General features: G+C 38.8%; 2 protein-coding genes across 5 annotated transcripts in view; one reads left to right on the top strand and one right to left on the bottom strand.

The window, feature by feature from the left end:
* Window positions 1-5,821, top strand: part of klf5b (Kruppel-like factor 5b) — a 6,600-nt gene extending 779 nt beyond the window's left edge. The window contains 3 exon segments of the mRNA XM_027165997.2: window positions 694-1,480; window positions 1,925-1,984; window positions 2,250-5,821. Coding sequence (XP_027021798.1) covers window positions 694-1,480; window positions 1,925-1,984; window positions 2,250-2,428 — 1,026 coding nt within the window. The 3' untranslated portion in view covers window positions 2,429-5,821.
* Window positions 5,822-6,984: 1,163 nt separating this feature from the next.
* Window positions 6,985-25,000, bottom strand: part of klf12b (Kruppel-like factor 12b) — a 37,467-nt gene continuing 19,451 nt past the window's right edge. For 2 of the 4 annotated variants that reach the window (XM_027165999.2, XM_027165998.2), the window contains exons 3-6: window positions 22,577-23,087; window positions 18,021-18,156; window positions 11,252-11,409; window positions 7,957-9,786 (exon numbers count right to left, since the gene is read on the bottom strand). In XM_027165999.2, coding sequence (XP_027021800.1) covers window positions 9,605-9,786; window positions 11,252-11,409; window positions 18,021-18,156; window positions 22,577-23,087 — 987 coding nt within the window. In that variant the 3' untranslated portion in view covers window positions 7,957-9,604. Of the gene's footprint in view, window positions 7,083-7,956; window positions 9,787-11,251; window positions 11,410-15,380; window positions 15,658-18,020; window positions 18,157-22,576; window positions 23,088-25,000 lie in introns of those variants that run through there. The other 2 variants (XR_007140764.1, XR_003443716.2) reach the window with 2 other exon arrangements.

The raw sequence follows: 25,000 nt of genomic DNA, 5'->3' as shown, positions 1-25,000 counted from the left end.
TATACTATCGCATATCTCCCTACTTCTGTAGTGTACTTCTGTTTACTCCTACAGTGCATGTGTTTATTCTATACTACAAATGTGTTGTTGTTGTTTTTCTCTGTACAGAGGCAGTAATATAGAATTTATGCTTTAGTCTTATCATATTATTACGTAAAAGATTCTAAAGCATCATTTCTTATAACTTTTTTTTTTCCAAAATTCAATAGATTAGACAGGAAAGGAAGTGATTTACAAATGCTGGGATCTAAAGACTGTGAGGACTGAGGACACTTCATGGTGTTTGTTTTGTTTGTGTTCAACTTTGATAAACGCTATAAAGGTTTATTAGTGAATATTTCGATCGTGAGTGCACGGAAGATCCATTAGCTGTTCAATTCCTTTTGTGTAAGAATTATATATACAATAGGAATATATCATATTCCTGTTTGCCTGATTTAGCAGTTTTACCAAAAGATATTACGGTATGTAATGCCATAAATATGTGAAGGCATGTTGTGCTAAGATGCTTTCTTATTGCCCATTTGGTATGTCCACTCTATTGTTTATTTATAGCTCAACTACTGTTTATTTTTAGGTAAATGCTCTGATTATTCTCTCATTCAAGATATTAGCATGTTTTTTAACAAGCAGTGGTTGTTTATTTGTGGCGTATATTAAAGAATGAAATCATCATGTTTGGTTTCCTCTTAGATGGAGAAATACATGCCCACTGAGTTCCAGACCATGCCAGAGCATAAGAAGTTTAATCAGAACAGTTTCATGACCATGGACCAAGATTCACCTTACAGCATCAACATGAACGTCTTCCTTCCCGAAATCCCGTATATGCGTTCCGGTCTCTGTCGACCGACAAGGCAGACGATGGCTCCACAGATGAAACCAGAACCTATGCATACAGTCAGCTACCCAACCTGCCACAGCACAGTCCAGTCAGCTCCTCCAATCTCAGAATACTCACACCACTACAGCCCAGCCAGTGGAACATGCAGCTCTGCGTTCATCAAACAGGAGACACCGGAGCTCAACTATCAAGATGTTCCTCTATTCCAACTTCTGAATTCAGACCTAGACACTGTAATGCCTGGTCCCCTGTCTGGCGTTTGCTCATCCGGGTCATCATACAACAGTATGAATTCATCCATTACTCAGATCGCACGAAGACCCATGTGTGATATGGGCACTTGTGGGTCTTCACCTGCCGGTCACTTTGGTCGGCATCACAAGCAGCCGAATATGCCATATCTCCCCCCCTCCCCTCCAAACTCCGAGCCCAGCAGTCCTGACAGGAGAAAAGATCTCTTACACAAGCTGTCTCCTCCTCCCTCATATGCTGCCAGTATTGCATCTAAACTGGTAGGGCCGGCTTTAGGCCCTCAAGCAGCTGTACCAGTACAAACACAAGCGGTGCCTTCCAGGCACAACCGCAGGAACAATCCTGATCTAGACAAGAGGAGGATACATCACTGCAATGTCCCAGGTGAGCTGTTAGAAAAGACTCTGCTCACAGGCACTGTCATACATGAGCACCAGAACTGGCTCTGTGCCGAGTTGCAGTTTGAGCTACAAACATTATGCTTCACAGCCCTTGATGATTTTATATTTTACTTGATCATTTTTAAAATGATTTTGAATAGAAATCATAACTTTTTTAGCTTAAAATCTTTGAGAATCTTTGAAATTTTCGATTTTGGATGAGTTCATGTGCTCCAGTCTGTTTACTTCTTCTTTCAACATGACAGAGATTCTCATATAAAAAGAAGTTCCTGATATATAAAAGATGGTAGGATTGTTACAGTACATGCTGTTGTTACAGGATCATGACAGGGGTCTCATTGAAAAAAATAATAATAATATGATCAGAGTTCAAAGTTGTCTTGCCCTTATCATCTCATTTATTTCTAATTTTATGTCTTTACCTCAGGTTGTAAGAAAGTCTACACCAAGTCCTCTCATCTGAAGGCACACTTACGGACTCACACGGGTAATTTCACCCTTTATTGTGAAAGACTTTATAACTGTTTTTTTTTATGTGTACTTGCACTTGAAATCCTGTGTTAGCTCTCTGTCGAAAGATAATCTCTCAAACTGATTGTAAATGACTTAAGGCTGAGACAGCTATCGTCTTTCTATAACATCCTACCTTTAGATGTCCATTAGGTGTCTCGTTTTCCTGGATAAGTTATTCAACATTACAGAGATGGCATCTCCAGCGTGTCATAACTGCATGGTGCTGTGTCTTATTTCAGGAGAGAAGCCATACCAGTGCTCCTGGGAGGGCTGTGATTGGCGCTTTGCCCGCTCCGATGAGCTGACACGCCACTTCAGGAAGCACACGGGTGCTAAACCCTTTCACTGTGCGGTGTGCAGTCGCAGCTTCTCACGCTCTGATCACCTGGCCCTGCACATGAAGAGACACCAGAGCTAGAACCACAATGCCACACTGGCTTTCATAACTCCCTCTCTTTCTGTCGGTAGAGCTTGGGTGTGTTGGGTTTGCTTTGGTTTCGGCAGCTCATGAGGCACAAGTGTTAAACTGTGTTGGCACTAGACCTGTAACCCTGTGGAACACAACTACTACATGATGAGGAAGTTTTTTCATCAGTTGTTTTTTTAGTAGTAGTAATATTAGTAGTTCAAGTAGGTTTTTTTTTTATATAAATATGTGCCTTTTCCATATTTTGAAGCATAATTGTTACTTCTTAAGTCCATTGCACCTTACAGTTCATTTCACATTTGTTCAAGTAAAGCTGAAAGTTTAACTTATTCGGAAAGCCCTAAGGCGTTAATGAGATTAACGGCTGATTTCATCAGAGAGCAAGTTGAGTATGAAGTGTTTCTTAAATTCTAGTTGGAGGAACTGAGAAAACAAAGAACTGAATTTGAACTGCCAAAGAAAGACATTTCATTTATTTTTTCCTGTGCTCTTGTCACCGCTAAACGATTTGAACCATTTCTTCAGGTTTTGTTTTTGTTGGGGAAAATGTTATTATTAATCAAAGCACATTTGTATGAGACTTTACATATTTTATTTGGGACATTAATAGCTTTATGTGTAAATATTGTCATTCGTTTAGCCTATTATTTATTTCATTTCATTTATTTTATTATTATTATTTTATTTTTATTTTATTTTTTTCAGATTGATTTTTTTTACTGTATAAAGTGCTTCTCTATGCACATATGTGAATATAGCTATGGGAACGATGGTTTTAATGCTGAAAAGATATCGTTTAGATAAGTTAAGACTTAAATGCTAATTTTTGGATAACATTGCATAGAATATTGCATAGCTATAGCAGATAGCTCTTTATTTTATATATATATATATATATATATATATATATATATATATATATATATATATATATATATATATATATAATGTCAAGCTTACAGATCGTTGTATCTGTAATGTCAAATACTCTGATGAAGTCCTGCTCTCTTAGTGACAATGTAATAATGATAGCAGAGATAATATAATGAATTCTGACGAAGGACCGTAACATCTAATGGCTTTTATATGGTTCATATCAATATCTAATTTCACAAAGTAAATTTTTGTCTTACATTAAAATCAGGAGCTTTAAAATACAGTGATGCATTTGTATTTGGACAGCGTTTGTGTCACAGATCCCGTACTCCATTAGCAATTCATGCTTCGTTATTTTCCACAGAATCATTATGTGTGGATAAATCACAGTAACAGCCTTGCTGTACAAGTAAAACTGGCATGTCCTGCTGCTCTGTTCCTAGCCATTGTGTCCTGCCATGTGCCTTACCACACCTGCCACCCTTTAGGCACATAGCTGAATGATAACAGGTGTGGTACAATTACAGTGTAATTAAACTCAATTGATACAGCTATCACTACTGGTTTTGAAATAGAACAGCGATATTATTAAAGAATTAGGTGTCCTTTATGTGCCGATTCAAGCCTGTAATTATCAAAGCTTTAGCGTGTATAGATTCCGTCGAATGTGCAATATTAAATTGATGTTGGTCCATGTCTTTTGTATTATACTGTATGATAGAATCATGTATCAGAAGACAAATCGATGAGTGTAGAGTTGATTTCCTGAACTTCATATAGACTTATTTGGAAGGTTTTAATTAGGCTGTGAGAAACAAATGGACAAATGCGATGAGTTGGTCTGGACGGAAAGCAATGCAGTCTGGGGAATGAAGCTAAGTGGCAGATAATCTCTGATGATGGTTATAATCAAGATTGTAAAAAAAAAAAAATAGGGATTTAAGTTACGGTACATTTGAGAGTGAAACCATTATTGCTCCATTTCTCAAAATTGTCTTTTGTTTGAAGTGCTTCACTCAACGTGGCTTTACAGTACGTGTGCATGCGGACTAACTGGTTTTACTCCGATTTAACCTTTGAAATAATTGACGCGGCCCTTTTCATGGCTATTTGTTTATCCTATATACTACATAATACAACTAAAAGATGGCTTTATAATTTACTATAATTGTCAGTTTATGTGGAGTAAAGAAAAAAGAAAGCAAAATAAGAATAGCTGTTAGACCAGAAAGAAAAGGTTAGTTCATTGTCAATATAGAGATTTGATGTACACTGCAGGGTTAAATCCAGGTAGCGTTGTCTGTGATACAGCCGCACCCTGTCTCCTGTGACGGTTCTGTTGTGTTCAGTAGCTTTTGTCAAGCAGGATTTAAAAAGTAGGTTTTGTTCATGCTCTTAATGCATCTTCTCAGAATCCCAAAAGGAAACCAGCCACCATCAGCTTACTTAAATCAGTCATGTGTATTCCATACAAAATGCAACTTTATTAACTTCCATGCCTCCGATTAGATTATCATACAAATATCATGTTAAAACTCGATTTAAATTCACAGCTCAATCTTTTAGGGAATAAAAGGAAAACTACAGAGAAAACCAAAAGCACATAATATCTAGACACCTTCTGGAGAATTAAAATAAAGAATAAACACTTTTTTTTTATTATCATTATTATTATTATTTGAAATGAAGACATTCTGTGATAGAATTCAGTGTGAAGGGATTCCCTTTGAAGCAAAGCAGGGCAAAAAGTCACAAACTCTGCAGTAAAATGAAAAGCTCTGAAATATATATTTACAATACACATACACTATACATAAATACAAGAACGAGAATCACAGAATATCCAAAAAAAAAAAAAAAGACAAAATAAAGTAGATATTTAGATTTAGAAATGAAGTTAATATTGAAACAGAGGCAATATTGTACAGAATAAATTGAATACAAATCAGAAACTAGCTTTCACAGAGAAATGAACAAAGCCACATTGTCTTTTTTTTTTTTGTGCTGTAGGTTCGCTCTGTAGGCACCGAAATTGAGCTGTAAGGTGCCACTTACTCAAATTCAGGTCTGTGTAATGTATCAAAGAGGTAAAAGTCAACCTTAATAATGGAGAAACTGTGTCCTTCGGTCAAGTTGATATTGAAAGGTATAAGGTGTAAGGTATATCCATCCAAATCCTCCCAAGGAAACGCTTACAGCTTTTCTCACTAAGTGATTAACGGGCAGATGTTCACAGCTCAGTAAGGCTCAGTGCTTTACAAACAGGCTTGATACTGTACATTAGGGTCGGGTATTTTGTACAGGTTTATTGGTACCGGATGCACTTTTTGTTTGTGCTTATGGCATCTTTTGCCTTTCTGCATGTGCTTCTTGTATAAGATATTAGGCACTAATCATTATTGCATAACTTTGACCCTGTTCACCTTTACAAAATTATGCGACAGAAAGTGTAAGAATGCCAAAGCAGAAAGTAATACTTGTTTTTTTTTTTTGTTTGTTTGTTTGTTTGTTTAAAAAAAAAGGATGCTCCCTTTAATCATTGTCCTATATTTTATCATTCTCTTTTTAAAGACGAAATAAAATTTGATATAAAACTTTGCTTGAATTTGTTAATACACTTTATAGGCAAACATTTTTACTGTACCGGATCAAAAATTAGGCCAAATACAAATGTCACTGATATCTCAGTACAGCAAATAATAATAATAATAATAATAATAATAATAATAATAATAATAATAATAATAATAATAATAATAATAATAATAATACAATAAAAGAAAAGAAAAGAAAAAATAAATACATAAAATTTGAGAAAAAAAAGAGAGAGAAATGCTGATGGCTCCTGAATACTGTTTGGAAAGAGACATTCATTTGACTGGGTTGTCTTTTTTTTTCCTTTTTACATTTCGTGAAATATTGTAATAAAAACATGTAAGAGAGTATTAGAAATGGCTGACTGTGCACAGAGACAGCTATGTGCAGGTTTAGATGGATTGTTTAATCACTACACTTTAATCTTAAGGAACAGGTGCTTTCAAGATGATAAAACCCTCAAACATTCTCCCACACAGTCCCAGTATACACTGTGTACCAACAGGTAATGATCATCTCTGTATTGTAGTTGTATAAAGTTAATCCCTTGTATTAAAAAAAAAAAACAACAATTAAATAAAAAACTAACAAAAAGCCCTATTCTTAATAGGTATATACAGCCTTCAAAAACTGAGTAATAACTTTCACTTTCACATATATTACAACATTTTAAAAGATTTCTATTTTTTTTATACATAAAATAGCAATATGCGGATGAAGTGCCTCACATTGAGGAGATTTCTCAAAAATACAGTATAAGATGATAAGATACATTGCTGATTAATGTTATGTCTATGACTGAAAATAATTCATTTCATATTCATACTTCATAAAAACAAGGTGCTGAGGATACACTCAAGCCCATGTACCACAGGAAACACGCATGTGTAGACAAACAGACGAAACAACAGAATAGATTATAATACTTCTGATCACAAAAAAGCAAGGTGACGCTGGTCACACAAATGTTGGTGAGGGACACGTTCCTTTTACAGCATTTCATAAAACACACTTGAAATTTGTTTTGCTTCTATGATAATATGGACATGGAGATTCCGACAGCAGTGCACATGAGCTTGTGTGTGTGTGTGTGTGTGTGTGTGTGTGTGTGTGTGTGTGTGTGTGTGTGTGTGTGTGTGTGTGTGTGTGTGTGTGTGTGTGTGTGTGTGTGTGTACTGCAAAAAAAAAGACATCTTAGCAAGTGAAAATTCCTTGAAATAATCAAAAGTAGCTAGCATTTCTTTTATAGCATTACAATAAAAGATGATTATTAAACTGATTTCTAGATACTTTACTCATTTCAAGCTGTTCTATTGCCAGATTTTCTATCTATTTTGTTTTATATACTGTATATATTTTACATTTTTAGCCTTTTTAAGACATTTCAAGCTTGAAAGAAATGATTAAAAAATGAGTTCTTATTATCTTATATTTAGTTTATTTAGTTCATTGCAATCCTATTGAAAAAGATTAATACTAAACTTGTGAATATATTTAAGATATTTTCACTTAAGATAGCATTTTATTTTGCAGTAATATGTCACTGAGGCATGTACTGGATATATGAAAGTGCTGCTCTAACACCAATCTGATGACAATCTCAGTCTACAATGGACGCTTTAAGATTCTGTATCTGTCATATTGTTTAATACAATTTGATCTTGTATTATTCACCTTAAGGCCACCAAAGATGGACAAAGCATCTAAGAACTCAGACTGAATGACTTAATTCAACTTAAACTTCATTCAACTCAATGACAAATCACTGCCACAAACATGAACATACAGATTTGACGATTTGTTTGGATTATTTTGTTCGCCGATCGCCCTCTGGTGGCCGGATTATATATTTGAGAATCAGGTGAATGAAGTTGAAACTGCTTATTCTTTAGTGCACTAGAAAAGACTTGGCCAAAAGTAGTGCACTACACTAATTACACTAGTGGAATTAGTGAGCTGTTTCAGATTCAGGGTCCAGAAATGATTTCAAAAATAGAAAAACATGGAGAAATGTTGAATGAAATGCCCTCCGTCCATTGTGTGCATTATCTGTGTGTGTGTTTGAGAGAGAGAGAGAGAGAGAGAGAGAGAGAGAGAGAGAGAGAGAGAGAGAGAGAGAGAGAGAGAGAGAGAGAGGAGAGGTTTATTGGAGCAAAATGAGCTTCATTTGGGCAAACCTGCAGTGCCACACAATGGCTCTTTAAAAAAAGAAAATCTTCTTCTTCTGAGTGCAATCAAATCCTTTAGGTGTGAGACTAAAATAGCAATATGCTTTTGCTATTTTAAAAACTAGAGCTACAAATTCATTACAAATATACAAGATTCTCTAGTATAGAAAAACAAGTGGCAATGGTAGAAAGTCAGCAATTTGTCCATGTTTACAAAGCCCTCTGTTGGTGGAGTAAGTGAGGCAGCCATGAGGCCTTCTCCCTCTCCCTTCACTCTCTAGAGTGAGTGTATTGCTCTCCTGGCTTGTATTGTCTGTTCAAGTACAAAAAAACCCAAAAACAATCACACCATGAAAGGCCCGTGTTAGCAGAAGTGTTTGTTTCGTGTTCTTGTTTTTTTTCTTTTCTTTTGCACCCAAATTTCCTTAAAGCTAAAGAGGGCATTGAGCTATCATCGTGTCAGCCAGACAAACATAGCGGAGGTCAGCGTTGTGTGTGATGAGCATAGTACTTTACTGTATTCATTTATTTCAGGGCTCATCCATATTTGAAGAACTGAAAAAAGGCTTAAGCCGGGAGAAGTATTCACAACTTAAAATATGAACAGAATACAATCACACTCACTGGCTGATCACAGAAACGAATGCACTGTTTTATATCCCTGTTTGTCACCATAAAGAAACAGATGAGAGTTCTTAAAGCCAAACGTACCCCATACACTTCAGATCCGCAAAGGTGCTGCAGAAAACCATTTTAGTGTGAAAACCACCATCAGCAGAAAAAAAATCTATAATATAGAAACCTCATGATTCCTGTGATGTGTCACCTGGTGTTTGTATAATCTTATTTGTTTTCTATGAAAAATCTTCAGCTTTACCTCAGGAATCGCTGACTCAGAGTCTTCTTTGCCAAAGAGATGAATCCCCAGTTTCAGGTGTGCTGGGTTAAGAGGAAATCAGGATTTATGAAAATGTTGTTCCTGTAGGAACCTGGCTGTGTCTACAATATCAAGCTCCAGATCTGAAAAGAGGAAGCCATTCAATACTGCACTTCTTCACATTGTTGATGGCAAAAAGGAAGCAGACATTTAAAATGAGAACAAAACAAGGAGGCTAAGTTTAAAATAAAAAATTGCAGACAGAAGAACTCTCACGCAAAAACTAACAACCAGGATCTGGACAAGTGCTCCAGTTCAAGATGTCCTGAAACTTCAAGATGAGCCCAGATCTGTAGAGCAGCTTTGCTCCATCCTTGAGGCAGACCCTGTTCAGCTCCATCAAAACATTCTGTCCATCATATCATGCATCCTCCAAACATCCTCTCTCTCACTTTTCACCAGGGCCTAGGATGGCCATGACTGTGTCCAGCCCAGCTGAACAAGTGCAAGGAGAGACCCAGCTCCCTTGGCGTGCATGTGCACGTGTGTGTGTGTGTGTGTGTGTGTGTGTGTGTGTGTGTGTGTGTGTGTGTGTGTGTGTGTGTGTGTGTGTGTGAGAGAGAGAGAGAGGTTGTATAAGATGGCCTTCCATCAGACCAGCAGGTGTCTGCGTCGGTGCAGGGCTAAGTGGTCTGAGCGTGAGAAGCTACGATCGCAGTCCGCACATTTGAAAGGCTTCACCCCTGTGTGCTTCCGATAATGTCGCGTCAACTCATCTGAGCGAGCAAACTTCCACGTGCAGCCATCCCAGGTACACTTGTACGGCTTCTCACCTAGAGAACGAGATGCAAAAAAGCAATGTGTTAAATTAATTAATCGTAATTAAATTAAGCTGACGACAAGCTTTGATACTTAAGTGAAAAGGTTTGTATTCACTTTAGTTTGTTTGTGAAGATTCTTCCTACAACTCTGTCAGTCCTCAGACCTGATTTAATGGAAGCAGTGATGTATAACCGGTAACTCAGATAACTAAGAGGTACAGTAGATATAGAGCAAGACTCTTTTCTGCTCTGGCACAGAGGTGGTGGAACAAAGATGTCCAAACAGCAGAGTTACTTGCTGTCTTCATACGTTCGGTGAAGACTTACTGTACCTCTTCCTGAAATACTTAAACTAGCACTTTTTTCCTGCTTGTTTTATGTGTATATCTAAAAAAACGATCCTGAACTGAGTTTTAGTTTGATGGTATCCTTCAAGGCACTTTTGTACATCACTCTGCCAAATGCCGTGAATGTAAATATAAATATGACAGAGCTCTAATAAAGGTGTAAAACAGAATAGGCAATGATTAGCCATGCAGTCCTGTAGTGGGTACAAACAGATCAAGAAGGTTGTACAGCAACTTGCAGCCGATGAGAGAACATCAACTTTGTTAAAATGATGTAAAAGAGTTTAACTACCTACTGTATGTGGTAGAATGAAGTGAGCTGAACAGCCGAGTCACTGTTAGTCTTCAAATGACAACTAAAGACTTACCTCTTCCTGAAACACTTAAACTAGCACGTTTTTTTGTTTATTTTTTAAATGCTAAGAAGTTATCAGTGTTTTTCTTGTATTATGTCCTAACAGAGTTTAGACTGATTGTATTCTGTGTCTATGACCTAGTGAACCAGTATCGATTTATTCATTGATTTAGAATTCACAAGCATGTCAATCTGGATTAAGCCATCTGGCAATGCTGTAAATGTAAATGTAAGCAAGAGATACTCAAGATGTGCATGCTTTTAGAGGAAAATATAAATGCTAACATTTTTTTAATTTATTAAAAGGAAAAAACAAACTCTGTACATACATTTATGTACAATTACTTTTTAATCTTGAAGTGATGAGGCTGTCATCACTAATAGCAAACTGCTTGAAAGAATCAACATACCAATGATTTCACACAAATCTGTTTATGCGAAGTCTTTGTCATACATGTCTCTATGTAAGCTGTTACTATAGTAACAACACCATATTTGGATGAGTTTTACATTACAGTGTATCTCATTCTGAACGAAAACCTTTTCTATTACTATCTTAACAACTATCTTTAAGTTAACAAATTGTTACAGGGAATCTTTATGACGTTGCCTTCTTTATTTCGTCCTAAGAGAATGAAAACGTTTGCACTCAACTTTATGTTACTGAAAAATGAACATGAATCAACTGAACAACTTAGAAAGTCATGACAAAACATTAATACCATATACTGTACATGACTTGAAGGGAAAGTGTATTGGTGTGTGATTGACGAACCTGTGTGTGTTCTCCGGTGTGCTTTTAGGTGGGAGCTCTTAGTGTAAACCTTATTGCAGCCATCAAAGTCACATCTGTGGATGCGTCTCTTCTTAGAGTCTGGAGACTCAGACTGCCGAGGTCGCCGCATGCTCTCAATACTAAACGGTGACATGGAACTGTGACATGACAAATAAGAACCACACAGTAAGTCCTTCAGAAAACAAATGGAGTTTAAAACTTCTTTAAGTGGTAAATCCTGCTGATTCAATGAATCACATATTACATTCAAGTGCAACTGTATTCATGGATTTTTTTTTGCACCTACACCTAATATACACATAGTAGGTATTCTATAGTCTTTGAAATTACTACATAAATGTGATTCTACGTGAAATAGTTCTGTCTCCTTTTAACCCACTGCATTTTTGACAACCAATTTTTCTATCACTGACCAAAAGAATACACTGACCAAAGCATTAAAAATCTTCCAGCTTCCTGAGACACACACACACACACACACACACACACACACACACACACACACACACACACACACACACACATTTGCATTGCTGACCACTGGATGGCGCTCTAGTACTGATTTATTTTGGCTCAACAACGTGACAAAGAAGTCAAACACGATCATTTCTTTTCTCCAACCAACCACCAGTTTTGGCCTCAGAGCTTTTTGTTTGTCTTTGCTTTATTTGCTACCATTAATGATAGCAAATAGCACTGCTGTATTACGAATGGAGACTGGTCTGCTTTTTCAAGAACAAATCAATATTTTATGGCATCACATCTCTAATGGGCAAAAAAACCCGGCCATTATTAACGTTTGTGTGTGTTCTTGATGGCTCTAGGGTAATGGAATATTGATACATGTGAATGCAGGGCTGTTTTTCAATGGTGAGAAATGGTTGCGGTGTATTTGCGTGGGCTGATTGTATGAGCTGAGCCCAAAAGGATCATCGAGCAGAGTAATGTCACTGTGCATTAAAAGTGGAATCTGCACAGAGAGGATAGTTATTGCTTTTTCTATCTTCTCATTTTTGGCCCCCTGCTTGGTGATTGGCATGGCCAAGGCAACTGGTGTGACCTGAGTGGGAGGAGCCAGACAATGCCTCCCACAAGCTGTCGCCACCACGTGCAGCCGACTTCCTGTTTCCACCCTGCTCTACAGATCACCTGTTGGTGTTGGAACTCGACCAATCTGAGGCCTAGCGGATATGAGCCAATGTGTCAGAAATGAAGTTGAACTCTAGATCTCCCTTCTGCTTCTGCTCAGAATGAGTGAAAGCACACATATACACTCAGAGTGGAGAGAGCAGGGAGAGTGTAGGAAGATACGGAGTGAAAGGAATCAAAGGAGACACAAAAATAGAGGGGAGAGAATGAGACAGAGAAAGAGGCAGAGTAGTATAATCTCCAGTCCAAATGAATGTCAGTAGTGGGATAAGAGGATAACGAAGACTGAAGAAGAAAGGGGGGGAGGTCAGAACTCTGAAAAGCCCCTCATGCAAGGACAGCAAGCACTGAGGGGAGTTAGTGAGGAGACAGTGAGGATTTACAGTGGAAAGATTTTGTGCAGCATGATCTCTCACAGGATGTTTACACTCTGACTTCACTCCAGAGGACGCCATACAAAGCACATACATATTGCCTAATTCAATCATCTTCAGTTGATCCATAAGACTCAGAAGGCATTTCTTGGTGTGTAGCTGTGTGGTGAGGCAAAGGCTAATAATTATAGTACAGCACACACAGTGCTGTGTAAACAGGACACTTTGAACCCTGAATAACCCCGACATCCTGGCTTTGTGTTTGTCTATGTGAGTGCCTTTGTGCCTGTGTGTATGCATGTGATTCGGTGTGTGTGTGTGTGTGTGTGTGTGTGTGTGTGTGTGTGTGTGTGTGTGTGTGTGTGTGTGTGTGTGTGTGTGTGTGTGTGTAGGTGTTGGTGTTCATGTATGTGTTGGGTTTAGGGGTGCCTCTTTTTATAGGACTGTTCATTCATCTCTGCCACTCCCTGATTTACAGTACCCAAGTAAAGTGGAATGGGGTAATGCCAATTCTAACCAAAAACAAATAGTCAGTAAGTAATGCATTTTAATTAATGAGTGTATTAATACTTTGTGTATCAACTTCAACAGAATTTTTGCAAGATTAACTGAAAGACAAACCCAGCAACTGTACTAAGGTGAAAGTATAGTTACTAAGAGAGAGAGAGAGAGAGAGAGAGAGAGAGAGAGAGAGAGAGAGAGAGAGAGAGAGAGAGAGAGAGAGAGAGAGAGAGAGAGAATGAAACTGGAGAATCTACAGAAATTAAGCTGCAGTGAAGCCAAGTCATGCAGAACAACCAGAAAGAGTGACCATTAGGTGAACAGTAACAACACTACTCTCACTCTATTACTTGTGCAAACTGTAAATTCATTATGATTGTACATGTATAAGCACGTTGAAATGTTAGAACAGAATACAATGTATTCTTTCTTAAGAAAATGTATTTTACTATAACATTCAGGCATAAAACATTTACCTTGTCACATTTTTTCTGAATTGCACTTGTCATTCTGGGTATATATATAATGCATTTCATATTATGTTATACCCTAGGTAGTGAGCATATTTAGTGAAAGGAAGCAATTTGGGATTATTATCTAATGCAGGCCTGTGCAGCTTGATCGCGCTCTGAATTACGACACGGCATTTTAAGTGTGTATAAACTAGCAGCAGTTTTCAGAGCCAAAAGCTGTAGTTTTCTCCACCCAATGCACAAAGCTTAGTGGGTTTTGTGTTTGTTTTAAAACCTTCAAGCCTGTTTTCTGTAATAAAGGCCTATGGTTTATTTCATATGTGATCATTTGTGGCAATAATATAATTCATTCATTTTGTTTCGTCTAAAATGTTTCATATCACGTCATATAGGAAATAGGAAAGCATTTGTATAGACTTGTATGAACATATATGTTCATACAAGTCTATGTTATATGTGCGACTGTGCATTAGTGGTGTACATGGTGTACATTATGTAATGTAGGATGTAGCATATACTGTACATATATTAATACATGGATTTACATCATTATCAAGTTATTCATATCATATAGCTGTGAGTTCATCACTACCATCACCACATCACCATTTTAAAGGATAAATTTGACACTGTTAAACACAGACTGTGTGTTAATTGGCTTATTGCCAGTAGATACACTATATGGCCAAAGGTATGTGGACACCTAACCATCACACCCATATGCCAAGCTTTCTCCAAATATACTGTAAAGTCTGATGCAGATAAATGTCTTTTCACTGGATCTGAAGTGGTTGAAAACTGTTCCAGCATGAAAATGCTTCTGTGTACAGAACTCCACGAAGACATGGTTTGTGAAGGTCGGAGTGGAAGAACTGTGTCCTGCACAGAGCCCTGACCTCAAGCCCACTGCACACCTTTGGGATGAACTAGAATGCTGACAGCGCACCAGGTCTCCTCACCTTACATCAGTCCCTGACCTCACTAATGCTCTTGTAGCTGAATGAACACAAATCCCCACAGCCAGGCTCCAACATCTAATGGAATTTCTATCTGGAAGAGTGGAGATTATTTTAACAGAAATGGGGAAATAAATCTGGACTGGGATGTTCGAAAAGCTCAGATATAGCTGTGGTGATCAGATGTCCATAAGCTAGGTGGCGTCAACATACAACGTACGTCCTTGCTTGTAAGTGGTTATATGGATAATTATTTACCAAAGATTCTGACTTACTAATTTATTTGTACTCAGTAAGGTTTTTGGATACTCATACACCAGAGCACTGATAATAGAGGGAGTAAGGGGGTGTTAGAGAAAAATTGTAATTGTAGTTCAAGCACAGTCGTGAATGTGCCTGTTTGCATGTGTACATAAATTTCCCGACCTGTTTGCCCCGATTGGACCAAGATATCACAGAACTGGGAAGAATCTGCCAGGGCCTCTCTAATAATAGCACAGCATCTCTTTCCCCCAGCATTCATGAATATGGAGAATGCCATGGAGAACATGTGTGTTTCATTTTACACACACACTTGAACACAGCAACACACACACAAACAGACACACACACATACACACTCGTACACACAACATCTGAGGAGATTTATACACACGTGGGAGGAGAGTGCTTGAGACGAAGCTCTAGGCAGCTGGAAGTTTCCCCCACAGGGCTGATCAGGTGCACACACTGCCATCATCATGCCATCATCACCTCTCCCTCTATCCCTCACTCCCTGCATGGCAGCCCTTCTGATGACTCACATCTCATAAAGCCTGACATTTAAGAATGATAGCGCTTTGTCGCCTCTCTCTGAGTGCTGCCATATGCTGTTTGTAGGCCAGGTCGAGTCAGGGTGCAAAAAGCTTCCCTCAGTCTGGTTAAAAGAAGCGCTGTGGATGAGACGGAGCTTGTTCAAGGTTATACAGAGTGGACACTGACAGTTATGTGTGCCCGAGAGTTATTTTCATCCCTGGGGTGAGGCAGTGCCAATAAACCCGAGTACCCACACCTACACATTCACCCTACACAACACAACAGCAGTGGCATGCAGTGAAATGAAGTAAGTAAGTACATTATATTTCTAAAGTGAATTTAAACACTGTAAGTGCTGTATAAAGACATAAAACAGTTCATACAAACATACAGTAATATAATAAATAAAATGAAATACATAGAGAGACACTTTCCAACAAAACCAAAACATTAACAACAACGTCATCTAGCAAACCTCAGGGGCAAAGAAAGACAGATCAGTGAGCTGAGAAGGCCAGAGAATAAAAGTCTGTCTTCAGCCCAGAGTTAAAAGCAGAAATGGAAGAACTTTCCCAGCAAAGGATCTGTCACCCTTTAGTTTAAAGTATGACAGTGGGACATATAAGAGAACTTTCTTGGGAGATCAAATAGACCTAGGTACAAAAATCCTAAGAGGCCATGCATTATTATATTTTTTTTTCTTGTTTTGTTGTGATAAAAAAAAAATTCTTATTATCTTGATATAACAAAAGTTGTTTTGCGATAACGACTTAATTTTCTCATGATCTCTGCATGTACCGCATTGTTAATATGTAATGGATTATTAAAACTTTAAGACCCAATTCTCATAAATACTGTACGTTGTTTTGTATTCGTATCGTCGCGCATATATTACAAAATTATCGTTTTGTATTGATTTATGTGGAAGTTGTCAATCACCTGAGACCCTGATCATCTATGATGCTGCGTTTCTGTGCTTTTAGTGCCTCTAGAACATGTTCTTATGCAGAGATCATGATAAATAAAGTCGTTATCAAGACAAAAATACTTTTGTTATGTCAAGATAATGAGAAAACATATAAGAATGCATGGCCTAGCTGAATGCAAACAGATCAAATCAGAGATATAATATAGACCCTGCCCATTGAGAGCCTTAAAAATAATCAACAGGATCTGAAACTGAATTGTAAAATGGACAGGGAGCCAGTAAAGAGAGGCCAGAACTGGGGAAACGTGATCATGTATTTTAGCATCAGTCAGCAGAATGCAGCCTCATTCTGTACTTTCTGTAAATGTGTTATTAGTAAGGACTGGGCAAGACCTCAGCCATGTAGAACAATGACCACCACAAGTTCACTGTTAAATCAGCATTTTTTACCAGAAAATGTTTACCATATCAACACATGTGCTTCCCAGATTCAACAATAAAAGGTTTCTCTTTGTTAAAAACAACACAGTTATTATTGGACTGGATTAATGTTTGGAATACACCATGAAGTCCCTTTGACTGATTTGTTACTATTGAAGCATTAATATATTAGAAAGAGCGAATTGAGTATAAACCTGTGATTTGAATTACAGCAGACAATTTCAGAGCTATGCTGATAGAAATTATTTAATTAATCAATTTCTGAGCAATCTGATTTGAGAATTCAGCACCACTGTGGAATAATCTCATTTTATAAGCTAGAGTGAATTCAGCTGCTCTCATTCCCTCTCTCTCTCTCTCACACACACTCACACACATGCACACACACACACACACACACACACACACACACACACACACACACACACACACACTCACACACACACACACACACACACACACACACACACACACACACACTTACTCGCTCTCTCCCTCCCCACCCTTCCTCACTTCTGTAAACACCCAAAAGCACCTCAGTCAAACAGCACGTTTTTAAAAACCCTGGTTAAACCTTGGCTCTAGCATGCCAGCCAAGGCAAAGTCCCACATCTATGGCACACTCCCAGAGAAGGGAAACATTTACTTTGAGCTGTTTCAGGAGTCTGTGACACAGAGCAGAATCCTGGAATACTTTCCAAGTACTTTTCCTAAATAACAAGAGCACTGCTGGTCACTTGCATGAGTCTGGCCAGGGAGTAGTTGAGTTTATAAGAGATGACAAGACAAAAGCCTGGCTAAGACCAGGGCATTGAGTCTAATGAGAGATTTACATATCTGGAACACCAGGACAGCTTCATGACAGATATTCTGTTGGTGAAGCACTCCACAACCCACTTTAACAACCAACATTTAGACCCTTTTGAATCTGCAGGTAAAACGGCATTGAATGGAGGAAGAAAATAGCATTCGACTATAGTATGCATCATTTGTGTGCATCATGAGTACTCTGCTACAATATGCCTACACTCCCACTCATAACTCATAAAGTTTTTTTTTCTTTTTTCAACACACTCAACATTAGTCAGAGTAAGAGGCTGGATCTGTAGTGTGTATAGAAACCGTACTCACTCCTGCACTGCTCGTGCTATAGACAGCGCTGTGGATCCTGTTTCATTGACGCTGTCCAATGTTACATTTGGCAGGTCGTCATCATCGCTGTCACTTCGGATTTGTCTCGGTGACAAGCCGTTTAGGTCTGATTGTGCTGCGGAGTGAGATAGAGAACAAGTTAGTTGCAGTGGCAATGTACATTTACACACAGTTACACTCTGTACAAGTTGTAATACTTTTGCTCATTAAAGGCCAAAAGCATCACTGCCATCGGTTAACATTATGCACAATTTGCTGTAATGGTAATAATCCAGCGTGTAATATATAGAAATTGGAGTGTGGGGTAAGGAACTGGCTGGCATGACTTTACATAGGCCAATGCACATAGTGTACATGCACACATTTAATTTTTTAAAAATGAAAAAGAAATGAAATGAAATAATCACGTATACATTGTAAGATATTTTCAAGATGGTTAAACTTAGAAACATATGTTTACATGCTGCCTTAAAAACATGAAGGAACTCAACCTGAAAATAAACTTTGTTTCAATCTCAAGTAAAGAAAATCATATTCATTTTTATGAGTTTATTTTTTCAGTTCAATATCCAAAAAAATTTTGGATTAGAAAGAAATAAGTTCACATAACCTCAGGCTATCATGTTTTACAGTGTAATGGTAGATGAAGGGCAGTTGAGTCAATAAACATTTATGCAAAACTTGTTTTTCATCTATCTGTCTAACTACACAGGGTCATGAGGAATGAGAGGTCTATCCCAGTGGACCAGTTCACCACAGAGCACAATCACACACCCATCCACAAGCTACGGACATTTTAGAGATATCAGTCAGCCTATAATGCATGTCTTTGGACTGGGCGGAGAAAACCAGAGAACCCCTGATGCTCAGGGAAAACATGTAAACTCCATACACAGAGTTGGGAATCAAACTATCAAACCTCATACGCCAAGAAGTGCTAGGAAAACATGCTAAACTCTATGCCACTTTACTCCTACATATATTATGTAGAAACAAATATATAAATTAACGAGTAATGAGCCAAAATCTAAACCCATATAACTCATTACATAATTCAGGTGTGAACAATTTTTCAAGGATTCGTAATTGTGGGTTACTAACATATCCGATGTTTGCACCACAAAATGTTGGGGGAAAAAATAACTGCTGCTGGCCAAAATTATACATGAATATCACTGTCTAAGTATTCTCTTATATCCTATATAGCACCTTATTATTAGAGTATATAAGCTCTCATTTGTGTGCTATAATCACATATTATTTGTATGCTTATTGACCAAATGTAAACACTATCTATCTATCTATCTATCTATCTATCTATCTATCTATCTATCTATCTATCTATCTATCTATCTATCTATCTATCTATCTATCTATCTATCTATCTATCCATCCTAGAGCACAGAATACAAAATCCATGCTAATGAAAAATAATGTAACATTCTTGTCAGTTATTACATGTGTCTACTCTTCAGTCGTTATAGATTTGTCTAGAGTTACTTGATATAAATTGTGGAGCTGTCATTGACTGTCATCTTTTTACACTGCAGGTTTATTTTTTTGTGTTGTGACAGAGCATTAGCCAATCGAACATGATGCAATGGTTTTCAGACTATCAACTTCAATATTTGAAACATTTTACTAAATTCATCTAAAGAGTTATATGCAATGTAACAACACCAAGAGTAATATTACATAAGGAAATCATTTAAGTGTTTTATAATTCCCAAGATTAGGCATCAAACATTTGACTGTTTTAACAAACCAGCCCCAGAGAACTGCCTCCAGCTGCCATACTTTTGTCTCCAATTTGAAATGTTACTAAACTTTTTTATAATATAAAGCAGCTAAAGTAATTTTAAATAAAGCAGTTTGTCTGTTTAATGTAAAGTCTATAGTATCGAGGCCCTGATGTTCAAAGAGATTTTGAACATCTTGTTGTCTTTCAGTAAAGTTAGAGCAAATCCTACTTAATGTAGACTAAGTCAGTGAAAAGATTCATGATGAATGCAAGGCTATATGATCCCAATTTTATATCTTACACTATTATGTTTTATTTTATTTCTTCCTTCATAATTTATTATTATTATTATTATTGTATAATTACAGCATTTTATTATACTCACAAAGCCATTACACAAAGCCATTACTGTCATTAAAAACCTCAGATATTGATTTCTGTCTTTCTTTGTGTGTGTGTGTGTCACCAGTTGTATATCTCTTAATATCGGTTCCCTGGGCAGAGTCACACTGTCAGCCGACTCCATTTACACACTATCATACACTACTCCACCCATGCTGAGTTAAAAATCTACCCAGCCCAGCCTGAGCTCTGAGCAAATAAAACACATATTACATCAAACTATATGTGATGTTACAGTCATATTGTTACTGTATCTGCATCTGTATCTGCACTACGTGAACCAGGTTCTTGGCCCCTCAGAGATTTATGAGGCAGTGTGTCTTCTCACCTACTGTATGCTGCAAGCAAGTTCACATACAGTATCTCAGTAGCTTGGAGAAAACAGCACTGGCTAAAGTGCCACAAACACTCAGCAGAACTTCTGACAACTCCACTCATTGCAGATTCTTTGAATTTATTACAAGAGCCTCCGCCACTTACTCTACTCTGACTAGAAAAAGCTCAAGATAGTGGCCACACACATTCAGAGCCCACATTGATCTTTACAATGGCTCTGCAGTAAGCCATCCAATTTACCTAGACTGTTGGTCAGTATCTTTCGGAAAATGTCCATATAAAGGCAGCGACAAAAGCAGAGTTCATGAGAGGTAGTGAAGCAAACCCCAGGATTTCTTTCTGCTGTTGTTTCCAGCCTAAGCCTGTTTCCATGGTAACCTCACCAGAGACCGAGCTGTAGACAAGGGCACAAAATTCCTTTTAAAATGATAGCCAACCTGTGCATGTGTGTGTGTGTGTGTGTGTGTGTGTGTGTGTGTGTGTGTGTGTGTGTGTGTGTGTGTGTGTGTGTGTGTGTGTGTGTGTGTGTGTGTGTGCGTGCGTGCGTGTGTGTGTCTGTGTATGTGTGAGTTTGTGCACGAGTGCATGCACAATGTGTGTGTGTGTGTGTCTGTGTCTGTGTCTGTGTATGTGTGAGTGTGTGCACGAGTGCATGCACAATGTGTGTGTGTGTGTGTGTGTGTGTGTGTGTGTGTGTGTGTGTGTGTGTGTGTGTGTGTGTGTGTGTGTGTGTGTGTGTGTGTGTGTTTGTGTACAGTGTGTGCATGCTTTGTAATTTTGGCTGGAAGTGCCCCAAACTTGTGCTATCTCACAGCCATATCATGGACCACCACTCAGCTGACTCCACCCAAGCCTGACTCCATTTCCTCTGTGCTTCAGTAAAGCTCCCTGGGTGGAGTCCATGCTGCTCAAACAGCCACCCACCTTCAATATCCGTCCCACCCGATTATGCAAACTTTGTTTTTCCTCTCCTTCCTCCCCGCAAGCTGTGTCTGGCCGTGCCCAGTCCTCTGGGACCAACACCAGTCCCAGATAAACAACTGGTTACTAAGACACAGCCCCCCTGTGCCTGTCCAGGGCTGATCTGTGCTCAAAGGCAACACCCAGAGCCTGGTGAGTTTGGGCCAGTCCTTCCCTTCAACTGGCTCGCTTTAACATGCAGCCCAATAAAAAAGCCAGTGAGATCTTGAGTGTTTGGGGGAAAGCCTGGTCTGAGACGTGTTTTTGATTAGCCAGGGTGGTGCAGGGCCAAGCCTGGTCTCTGTTACCTGAACTGGGGGCCAAAGTTCAGGACAAATGTCACATGTAGGAGACTTTTATCTTCAAAATCTCCTCCCAGCTCACCAAAAACACATTAGAGCCCGAAGACCCCCACATCACCATAGAGTGCAGGTGAGGGTCTGTACTTGAGTTAGAGGATGTTGACATTTTCTTATAAATCCTTTTTTTCTTTTCATCTTTGATCTCAAGTGTGTTCTTTGAGGCACAAAGACCCAAGTCATGGATGAGACACAGGTCCAGAAAGAAAGAAAATATCAGGATCCGCTCTGTAGCTGAGGACAATTAAGCTCATACCTACTGTATGTATTTTCAGTAGATCTATTGTAGAATGGAAAGAATACTAATGTTTAATCTAATATATTCAACCTCATGAGGTGCTTTAGCTATAGAGACCAATGAACCGCTAATAAAGACTATGATTTTCATACTAAACATCCTTTCATCTCACTCAGTACTATTTAATTATATAGTATAGCATTGTAACAGAGTAATGATTTAAAAGCAGTCTGTCTGCCAACACCTAAAAGAGAATGGGTTCTCTTTTGAATCTGGTTCCTCTCAATAGCACCTCGGGGAATTTTTCATTGCAACTTTCACCACTAACTTGCATCAGATATCTATATCTAGATGTCTTTAAATATATTGTTAAAACAGATATATAAATAAAACAGAATAATTATCAGAGATATTTTATGCTGTTTGATACCTTTTCCAGAACTTCTTATTCATACAGTATGAGCCAAAATGACTTACACAGTGACAAGCACTGCCTTACCTTTGCCTTGGCTCTTGGCATCATCCAGCAGAGGGACCATGATGGTAGAGTTGAGATGGTTGGAGGGTGAGCGCATCGCTGTAGTGTACATTAGTGGCAGTGACTGGACCACCACTGGGATGCGCTGCACCTGTCTGGCAAGTTTGCTGGGACTGGAAGGCGGCACTGGGTGGATGATGTGTAAATATGACTGACCGCGAATGCCTGAGGGAGAGCCCACCAAAGGCCCTGGAGTCAACACGGAGGGCTTTCCTGAAGAGATGGAGGCAATGACAGAAGGCGAGGATGAAGACGAAGACGAAGAGGAGCTGGATGGAGAGAAGGCAGAAGTGATGGGCGAGGCGGTGGAGAAAGGAGGTGAGGAACGATTCTTGTTGATCGACAGGTCCACAGGTTCTGTCTGAGTGTGAAAGTGCTCAGAAGAGAGCAGGTCCTCTGGTGGCTCTGCCTTCACTTTGCTCAGGAGAAGAGGCACCCCCTCCATATCAGGATAGCTGTGCACTCTAGGGGACTACGAAGGAGAGACAGAGACATAAATAAGGATATTTAAGTCATATCTGGTCAAGCTTCAAAACAATAAACAAGACATATGAATATAAACACTGCAACACAGAAACTTTCACACACAGTGATACTATTTTGTAGGTTTAAGATATGACATCACAGGGCTGGGATGAGTGCCATTTGCTGCAGTTGTGTCTCTCTTCTGCTTCTCCTCTCAATCCCTGTGACTCATCCTTCTTGGCTTCACTAATAACTCCTCTAAAAATCTGTTCTCCTCCACTGCAAAAACATCATATGGGCCCAATTTCCTGACCCGCATTGGCACTGTCATGTGCCTTGGAGGGGCTATGTGCTAGTGGCTCAGCCAGAGCAAACCCCACACCCCCACCCCACCCCACCTCCAAATACTCTTTCTCTCACACACATGAACTTACTCCCAATGCTAAACCAAACATAACAAACCTGCTCAGGCAGCCTGACTCTTTCAGAAGCATCTTCATCCAAACTTTTAAAGATATTTGCTGAATTCATACCCCAAGCATTTCTGATTTTATTCCCAGCCATCAGTTTTAACAATCCGTAAAAGGGCAGCAGCTTGAAACCCCACAGTACACGAACAATATGAACAATGCAGTCTGTCAACATGAAGTGAGAGCGTTAAGCGAAGCGAGGACGCAGGATAAAGACTGAGCTCTTGGTCTCTCAGCTAATCAAGACAGAGCAGAACATTAAACACAGAGGAAAAGTTGTAAAATCACCATGGCAGCTGAACATGGTAGTGGATAATCATGCCGATGCAACGTTTTCCTGATCGTTTTAAGTCTACAGGAATTCTTACCAACCTTTAATCACTAGCCCAATAAAGCAGCATTTCTGTTTGAATCACAAATGGTGGTCGTTTCTTAATGTAGACATGGATTTCAAAACACAGCAGTTAGTCTATTAAGGTCAAAGGGCATTGCTAGAGGTCGGAACCCATTGCCACAAGGTCAGGATTACAAGTTTCAGTTCATTAGACAGAGAGAAAAGCTTGTGCGACTCTCAAAACAAAGACTAGCCCTTCACTTAGATTTGTGGGATCACCAGCGGGGATCACCAGCATTCTCAAAACATTCATTCATTTTTTATCGCTTATCCGAACTTCTCGAATCACGGGGAGCCTGTGCCTATCTCAGGCATCATCGGGCATCAAGGCAGGATACACCCTGGACAGAATGCCAACCCATCACAGGGCACACACACTCTCATTCACTCACGCAATCACACACTACGGACAATTTTCCAGAGATGCCAAGCAACCTACCATGCATGTCTTTGTACCAGGGAGGAAACCAGAGTACCCAGAGGAAACCCCTAAGGTACGGGGAGAACATGCAAACTCCACACACAAAAGGCGGAGGCAGGAATCGAACCCCCAACCCTGGAGGTGTGAGGCAAACGTGCTAACCTCTAAGCCACCGTGCCCCCCTTTTTCAAAACAATACAAATCAATTTAAAAAACAATTTACATGTATTCGTTTTGTTGTTGTTGTTGTTGTTGTTGTTGTTGTTGTTGTTTGTTGTTCAGAATGTTGGGCATGGGCAGAATAATTGATTTGTTATACTGATCGAAAATTTTTGAAAAGTTGGTTTTCCAAGTGTACTGTAAAAAGAATTAAGGTCAGAATTTTGTTGTTCCCGTTAAAGGATATAAACAACCTGTTTGTACTACAACTGAATCAGATTTATGTGGAAGTCTGGAAAACCCCATCAATGTGGCACCACTTCACAACACAGAACAGAATCTCCCAAAAACAACGTAGACATGTTTTGACTACAGACTCTGACATTACAGATGATCGAGCTAAATCTAGCTAAACAAGAATGGCTGAAAAAACTGTCAGTCTATCTTTCTGCTAGATAAGTATGGTTTCCTTAGTG

The sequence above is a fragment of the Tachysurus fulvidraco genome, chromosome 6 (assembly GCF_022655615.1).
Source record: "Tachysurus fulvidraco isolate hzauxx_2018 chromosome 6, HZAU_PFXX_2.0, whole genome shotgun sequence".
NCBI lineage: Eukaryota > Metazoa > Chordata > Actinopteri > Siluriformes > Bagridae > Tachysurus > Tachysurus fulvidraco.
Note: the sequence above shows the minus strand (reverse complement) of the source record. Positions and strands in the feature narration are given on the sequence as shown.